At 41.7% G+C, this 8777-nt stretch overlaps 1 protein-coding gene across 4 annotated transcripts in view; it reads left to right on the top strand.

The window, feature by feature from the left end:
* The window catches only part of gapvd1 (GTPase activating protein and VPS9 domains 1), a 38825-nt gene that overhangs the window by 21785 nt on the left and 8263 nt on the right, over positions 1-8777 (top strand). For 3 of the 4 annotated variants that reach the window (XM_054774133.1, XM_054774134.1, XM_054774135.1), the window contains 7 exons: positions 214-387; positions 3381-3518; positions 5278-5412; positions 6066-6185; positions 6462-6539; positions 7241-7587; positions 7921-8008. In XM_054774133.1, coding sequence (XP_054630108.1) covers positions 214-387; positions 3381-3518; positions 5278-5412; positions 6066-6185; positions 6462-6539; positions 7241-7587; positions 7921-8008 — 1080 coding nt within the window. Of the gene's footprint in view, positions 1-213; positions 388-3380; positions 3519-5277; positions 5413-6065; positions 6186-6461; positions 6540-7240; positions 7588-7920; positions 8009-8774 lie in introns of all 4 variants that reach the window. The other variant, XM_054774136.1, reaches the window with a different exon arrangement.

Here is an 8777-nt window from a genome sequence, read left to right on the forward strand (position 1 = left end):
ATAATATACAGTGTATATATACAGTGTATATATATATATTTTAACCACCACTGTTCAAAACTGTTCCCTTACATTCAACAGTGTAATTTTTACATATTTTTTTGTACCTGGTTTTATACTACCAAGAAATTTTTTTTTTTTTTGGGTGGGACGTTATGTTGACATGCTGTAAATGTAAGTTTTTGAATGAGCCATATGTTGTATCTTTGTTAGCCACCACTCAGGACAACTTGGATGATAAATTGCGCAAGTTTGAAATCAGAGACATGATGGGCCTGACAGAGGATCGTGACATCTCTGAGACTGTCAGTGAGACATGGAGCACTGATGTGCTTGGCAGTGACTTTGACCCCAACATGGATGAAGATCGACTGCAGGAAATAGCAGGTAGGACTATGTTTGTTACTTGTAAGTGGTTTCTGCATTTATCAGCTTGATTTGCACTTCATGAGGCGGCTTTTAGTCTCTGCTGTATAAATAGTTTCAGGGAAATGTCATCACCTTGTGGCACGTAGGTGAAATTGCACCGACACAATTTTGTGTTATTGCAGTCCACGAAGGGAAACGTGCCGTAATCAAAAATTAGAAACCGTACATAGTATGATGCAGTTGTAAATAACTGAAAAATATAGCCACAATAATAAACAGAATGTTAAAATACCTTTCAGTCAAAACTAAACACTGTTCTATTTGTAAAGGCAGATGTTTGACACTTATTTGATTGTGCAAGGGTCCTAAAAATGTGGGTGGAATATGTAGCAAGGCATTTTTGTTGAACAACATTATGGTAAATCTAGGCCATACGGTGGCCTAGTGGTTAGCATGTTGGCCTCACAGTCTCGTATCACTTTTGGAACATCTCTGCGTGGAGGTTGTATGTTCTCCCCATGCATGCGTGGGTTTTCTCCGGGTACTCCAGCTTCCTCCTATATTCCAGAAATATGCATGCTAGGTTAATTGGAGACTCCAAATTGTCCATAGATGTGAGTGTAAATGGTTGTCTGTTTATATGTGCCCTGCCGATTGGCTGGTGACCAGTGCAGCCCAAAGTCAGCTGGGATCGGCTCCAGCATACCCGCAGCCCTAGTGAGAACAAGCAGTACAGAAAATGGATGGAATATTATGGTAAATCTATATAATGAACATTGGAGGACACCTGGTTGAATGCAACGTCGTCTACGCCCGTACATTTCAAGTTCTTTTGTAGGTCTGCAGGGAAAAACACTTTATGGTCAAAATGGAATGAAATATTAATTATCTAATTTCATGCAATAATACCCAATTGTAGTGCTTAACTCTCAATGTTAGCACTCAACAATTAAGAGAATGATGTCAGATTTTTTTCCCCCTCAATTTGCAAGTTCAAGAGAAGATATTGACTCATATCTGGCACTATTCCGTCTGTCATTCACACCTTTTGTTTCCTCTCCTCAGTGCTTCTGTTACCAAGCCCTCTGTCATCTTCTCTTGCTCTATATATCTCTCTCTTTCTCTCTGTCTCTCTCTCTCTGTCTCTCTCTCTCTGTCTCTCTCTCTCTCTCTGACATTCATTTGGTCCCTGCAGTCTTATTGACCTTGGTTCCTTCTCATTTGCATCCGCCATTTTTCATTCTTCGGAATATGGCGTTGGGGGACTTTTCCATCATTAAGTGAATTTACAGCGATTTCCTTATGTGTTTTCTCCAAGGGATTGGGTTATGAGCTGCACATTAAATATCCATTAATACCTCATTATCCCACTGATAAGATTACCATGATAATGAGGCAGAAATTCTAATTGTTTCACTTCTTGTTGTGCTACTCATTCAATCATCCACCTGAAAGACAAGTGGTCTTGAAGATTGTAAACGTGGACAGCAGGATAGGAGCTCTGCCCCCCACCAACTTGTGTTTGTGTTTGTTTGTGTGTGTGTGTGCGCGCGCGCATGGCACGTGTGTCATTAAGTCGAAGCAAGATGTACCTCAGGGTGCAGCTATCGCAGGGCATCTTGAGAACCGTGAACACCGACTCCTACACACCTGCTTGCCATTTGCTACTCCTCTGCATTCTTCCGCCTTGTTAAGTTTTGTTCTCTCAAGTGGAGGTGGTCACTGTGCAGGTGACTTAATAACAACATGGGAGGACAGTAATTTGTTTGTGACTAATGTGAGGTGTAATAAACAGCCCAAACTCATGGCCCGGAAGACCAGACCTGGTGAGATATTATCATTAACGTTTGACCTTTGCTGCTGGTGTATTTGAGCTTGTGGACCTCAGCATAAAATGCATGTGACCTCAAATTCTCTTTCTGTGAGTGAAAAACTCACCATCTTGTTTAAACTAGTGCAGTCTATCGATTTTAGATAATTTTTTTAAATGACTTAATCAAATTTCGATCCTGTAATTAAATGAATCACGTATCCCTTCCCGTGCTCAGGTGGTATCCAAAACACTCACTTCTGTAAAGACCGTGTTTTACCGTAATGGATTTCCTAGAGGTGGGCACACATCACGTGGGCACATTTTAGAATTTACAGTAGTATAGGGATACATTGTGTGCAAGTACTCGAAAATCGGGAGGGGTTGACATCTCTCGTTGAATCGGTATGTTTTTATGTTAGTTTTGTTTTCTTCAAATTAATTTTTAACATGTTATTGCCATTTTGTATCCCTAGTTTATACCATTTACCCCCAAAAAGTGGGTTCATCTTTGGGTTAGTAGGGCTCTCGATAATCTCCTTCTATGGGTTTACTACCATATTTTCCGGACCATAAACCACGGGACCTTGGTGAACTTCCTTACTGGTCACTGGCTTGTTGGACTCACTGACTTATTATGTTAATTTAGCTTCCCAGGTATGTTCTTGATGCTATTGTGTAACAGAGTAACTATTAAAGTGTTACATTAACATACTGGGCACCTTTTTAGCCTATTGCTCTGTGTGCTGTTGTGTATTTGAATAACACGACTTTCCAGATTAAATGTCTGAAATCAGTTTTTAAATAAAAGCGATTTATAGTTCAGTGTGACTTCTATATATACAGTATTTTTTACTCTTTTTTTACTCCTGAGGGACTTATGGTCCGGAAAATACGTTTTTATTTGATCAAAATTGAAAATTGTCACGTATAAAGCTACATCTCGACACTCTCCTTACTGGCTCATTTAAAATGATATCTGAGCTCAGGTATCATATTACCTTCTGTTTTTGTTAGCACTCCACTAGGTAAAAATTTCTACTTGTTGTCTACAGCTAGTTACAAGTTACTAGTCACAGAATACAAACGAAAACCTTTAAAAACAAATAAAGTCATAAAAACAAAAGAAGTGTGAGAAGTTCTTTGACAGTGTAGGTGACTTGACGCTGAAAGAGGTTAAATCTTTTTTCTCTTTTCTCAGGGGCAGCTGCAGAAAACATGCTCGGCAGCCTGCTGTGTCTCCCAGGCTCGGGCTCGGTGCTATTGGACCCCTACGGTTCCACAATCTCAGAGACTACAAGCGAGGCTTGGAGTGTGGAGGTCCTGCCGAGTGATTCAGGTGGGGTGCCAGGTTCATCCTGCTGTCACCTTCTGACCCTTATGTTGACTCTGGGTGTTGTGATGCCTGTGCTTTCACTCCTACCACACTCATTAATATGTGTTTTCAAGTGTGTGTGTGTGTGTGTGTTTGCATGCATATTCATGTTTTTACTGTTTTTTAGTGGGGGGAGGGACACCAGGTGTGTGTGCACAATGTGTTCCACACCCAAAATGTGTGCACGCATCTGTCATCATATTTGTATGCACGTGCCTGTCTTTCAGGACAGATCCTTGTGTGCCAGTAAGAGGCAGCTCAGGGTTTCCTTAGAGGGACCTCCAGGTGTGTTTGCACCTGTGAAGGAGCAGTGGGGAGGGAAGCGCAAGGACAGCATCTGTCCTCACTCAGTTTATGTGGTGTCAATCCTGTATTGTTCAGAGACTGACGTGTACATTTTATGCTATGTTGTTGTGATCACATGGGTATCAGTGCAATTAACTGAAACATAAATATACACACCTGTCACAATTAGCTATACCTGCACAATCTATGTGCATACAGAAGTTCATTTGTGTCACTGGTCTGCTTTTACAAAGATAATACTATCACAAAGGAATAGTCCCTCACCACATCATGCTTTGAATTTTGCGGCTTCACAGTTGTACGGATTTTTGGCCTAAATTAAGCTTTTTCAAGCATAAAAATGACTGAAAGGACTAAAAAGCAAATACAGATACAGTATGTGACATTCAGAAAACGCATTGAAATACACGTTAACATGTAGTATTCAACACTGGTCACGAGGTGTCAGAAATGTTACTTTAATGACCTGTTAGTGTTGTAATCTTCTTTCTTCTAAATTCTGATGTTTGTGAAAGCACCACGCTGTTAATGTTATTAGTGAAAAAGGAAGTGTTGTTGTGGGAGAGAGAGAGAGTGAGGAAGAAACACGTGTGCGAGCTGAACTGTGTTCTGTGTTGGAATTGAGTACCCCTATTGGCGCTAAGGTTGGCAATAAAACTCTAAAAGAATGTCAATCTCTGTGTGGCTCTATAAGAATGCTGCATTAAATTAGCCACTGCAAGAAGTCCTGGAAGTAAAAAAATAAACAATAACAAGGAACTTATTATCTTTTTTTCTTTTAATTAATGAGGTAATATGCACAAAATAGACTTTATAGCTTCAGTTCTTTGTAAAAGTCAATGAGTGCCCTTTATTAACAACACATCCTTGGAAATGTGTGTGCCTTATGTTAATTGTAATACACCATTTCAGTAGGTGCTGTAGATGACATGCATGAGTGTCTTGATTGCTATCTGTTCCGTTTGCTGCTCCTCTTCTGCTCAGTAATAGCGCGATCAGAGGCTTTCTTCAAGTAGTGTGCTTGTTTCATGGTTTGGAAGCAGAAAACTACACTCTACAGAGCACTTCACTAGCACATTATTACTAACGAGCATGCAAATGAGTACTGCTGTTCATATGGAGCCTCTGGGTTCGACCCAACAGCTCCATTGGGCAGCCAAAGAACTGGCTTCACTAGCTTTATGGTTTTGTTTGGCTGTTATCACTCGTAGTAATGTATCCTTTGATTCCATGCATATGTGTGCACTCGGCAATGGTCATCAAGAGGGAAGCGGTGGAGTGACGGAATGGCCATTGTCTGGAGCAACCCCTATGATTACAGCATAATTCCAACAGGACTTGACCACACACAAATAAGAGATGGGTTTGAATATCATCTTTTGACCTGTTCGTGTCATTTTTTTTTGTCAATTTACAGAAGCTCCAGACTTGAAACAGGAGGAACGACTGCAGGAGCTGGAGAGCTGCTCAGGGGTTGGCAGCACCTCAGATGATACTGAAGTCCGTGAGGTCAGCTCTCGACCCAGCACTCCGGGCCTCAGTGTTGTTTCAGGTATAATTTGAAACTCTATTCCTCCCCTTGCACAAGTTTCAAGTCTAGCTTATAAAGACAAGTAGGCACACTTACAGTCTAAAGATACCAAATTAAAGAGCTGCATTTTTTTGCCCTCACAAAGAAAATGTTTTGATTCATACTGTGAGAATTATAGTTATAGTTGTAGTGGTGTAGAACTGTTCAGCATGATAATGAGAACTGTTTCTAATGTTTAGCTACATGATGCCGAGGGTCCATCAGGCATAGGCCTCATTCTTTTTTCGTCATTTGTCAGAGGGAAATGATCTTTGTAAGAGTGGTAAATGTTGTCAGGGTTATATTGCAGTGTTCAGATAAGAAACCAGTGGTGATGTGCGCAGTATACATGCAATTGTCTCACAGGATCCATCCAGTGCACAATGTCTATAGCTCAAGCATCATTCCTATCGCTGCCATAGCCCATGGGCGCTTACACAACCAATTTAATGCTCCCACTTGGTCCCCTTCTAAGAGATGAAGCGTAAAGAGCAGAAAAAATTCCACCTTTTTTTTTTTTTTGTCTTTCCTTTGACCGCTGACACATTTCCCAGTAGACTTTGGTACCACTGAGTTGCTTTTGTCCTAAGCGTAAACACTGTTGTTTGTGTGTTTTTTTTCTTTTTACCCTGAAGGTATCAGTGCAACCTCAGAAGACATCCCCAACAAGATAGAGGATCTGCGCTCAGAGTGCAGCTCAGACTTTGGAGGAAAGGACTCTGTGACCAGTCCAGATGGGGAGGAGTCAGGCCACGGTAGGAGAGTGTCACATCCCAGCTAGGCTTGCTAAGTCATTAGTCCAGTCCACATCAGCCAGAACAATCCATCTCTGTCACTTTCAGGGTGGCCACCAATCTAAATCACTGTTTCCTCATGTTGACAGCTTAACATTTACACTTTTACTTGGAGAGATTGGACAGTGGAGTGTTCACAAAAGACATAATTTGCTAAACAATTTTGAAACTGTTTGCATTTGTGTGTTAGTTTGGTGAATATTGTTAATGGCATCATATCCCCCTGTGTTGTTACAGGAGCACACCATCTAACATCACCTCCCTCACAAGCAGAGTCCTTATTGGCCATGTTTGATCCCCTCTCCTCCGGGGAAGGTAATTTTCACTCCTAAAATGCTTCACAGCAAATCATTGTTAGACATTAGCGTCATTAAATCCAGACCCTAATGTTGTGGGCCCTCAACACAGCTTGAGCAAAATAAAATAAGACTGCTTGTTTCTCCCCCAGTTTTAATACTAATTGTTGGGCGTGCTAGTCCACATGCCATTTCATTAAGCCCATTTGTTTAATAGGATAGGAATCTTTTGTTCTAGCGTGTCTAGACTTTTCTTTGTACTGCTGAGTTTGTTTGGAGAGGAACGGTGGTGGCTGCAAGGTGAAGGGATGACAGGTTGAGAGACCTCACCCCAGGCTCTTTGGCACCGTCCCCTTGTCCCACTGTGCTTATGGCAAAGAAAAAAACTGCCTTTGGAAGCTTTTCAGAAGATGAGTGTACCCTTGGAACAGGTGGCCTACCTCCACCTAGGGCTTGTATCCCACGTACATCTTTCTTTAGCACTCTGCCTCTTCTAAGGTGTTTTTCTTCCTGTTATCTCTTTTTCTGCCACTGTGTAGATTCACAATAATAAACATCAACTAAATGCCTATCAAGTGACAGTTAAAACAGTTACCTTTGTATTGGCTGTTTTAAAAAAATATATTGTTCAATTAAGCATTAAAAATCGGTCTGCCTAATGAAGTATCCTGAGAGTTTAGAGTTCATGTGCCTTATTTTCTGGGGCTTTTCTTGTTACAGGTTCCACCACTGGAACAATAGTGAGACCAAAAGTACACTATGCTAGGCCTGCTCACCCACCCCCAGATCCCCCCATCCCTGAAGCCAGCGCCCTGGGGCAGGACACGCGGCACTCACTCTTCATGCCCCACAGTTTGGCTCAGGCTGAGTTGGAGCACACCAAGCAGCGCCATTCCTTCCCTGACAGGTTGGTCCGTAGCCGAAGTTCTGACATTGTCTGCCCAGGCCGTCGACCAACGAGTGACCCCGGCCTCAATCGCCGTGTCGCAGTTGAAGACCGTGACCCTGCTGGGGCCTTCGCTTTAGGGCCATCTTCGTCACCCAGCAAGGATTCATTGAAAGGAGAGGTAAGAATTATCACCATCAATTACACAAAGCCACACCGTGGAACAATTTAGTTTTTTTCTCTCTCAGTCTTGGACAGCGATGAAAATCAGTTAAATCAGTTTAAAGTGGACAAAAATTCACCCAGTGTGTTTGTCATTCTGCATAGCTGTTACAGTGTCGTAAACTCACTGGATGAAGCCTTGCAAAATAAGGATTACTTCATTTTTTATTATTATTTCCTGAGGAAAACCCTACATAGATTCATTTGACAGCTCTAGTATTTATGTATTTTTGGTAGCCAGTTACGATTTATCATATACTACACTTCCCATTTTTGTGATTTTCATTCATAGTCTGAGGACAGAAAAGACAGTGATGATGAGAAGTCTGATCGCAACAGACCATGGTGGAAGAAGCGTTTTGTGTCAGCCATTCCTAAAGGTAAGGAAACGGGTCTTTCTGCTTTTCTCAACAAAACAATCATCTTTTAAAAGTGACCTTTTTTTTGCACTACTCCTTCATTTCCCGTTTCAGGAAAAAAAAAACTTCTCTTAATCACAAGTGACAGAGAGTCTCACACTTTAAAGAGTGGAACAAAGAGCAATTTATAACATGGAGAAAGAGAATGATGATCTATGTTGTACATTGCCAATGTTCCGGTCGGAAAATGATGTGTTTTGTTTGTCAGAGTTACTTTAGAGACATGTCCAGTCCCTTTTCGCTCACGTCTGACGAGCTGCAGATTTATATAGAGTGTTCAAAGCTAATCACTCATCAGAGGAGATTTTGCTGTGTACATTGTGTGGTGCTAGCCCTCCCAGCAGTGCTGTCAACCAGCAGCTAATGGTCATTAGATGGACCTCTCTGTCATCACCACTGATAGATGGCACATCTCTTGTTGCAATTCTACTCTACCACCATATCTCATGCATCTGTCTGGGGAATAATGAGCTGCGCCCACATGGAGTGACTGCACATTACTCCTTGAGATAATTGTGTTTCTTAAGTAAACATTAAATTGATATTCATAAAATGGGCCACACATGAAGTTGGGAGCCATTGGAGCCTAAACCACCAGTCTGCCGCCAACCTGTGCAGAGTACAATGTTTGTCCTGCAGCTCTGCCTGGTGACACACAGTCAGTCGTCCCGCAGAGTAGTAATCTTTTGTGTGAAAGGCCAACCCCTGTTTGTTGTGTTCCTCACAGTGC

This window comes from Dunckerocampus dactyliophorus, chromosome 4 (assembly GCF_027744805.1).
Source record: "Dunckerocampus dactyliophorus isolate RoL2022-P2 chromosome 4, RoL_Ddac_1.1, whole genome shotgun sequence".
NCBI classification, from domain to species: domain Eukaryota; kingdom Metazoa; phylum Chordata; class Actinopteri; order Syngnathiformes; family Syngnathidae; genus Dunckerocampus; species Dunckerocampus dactyliophorus.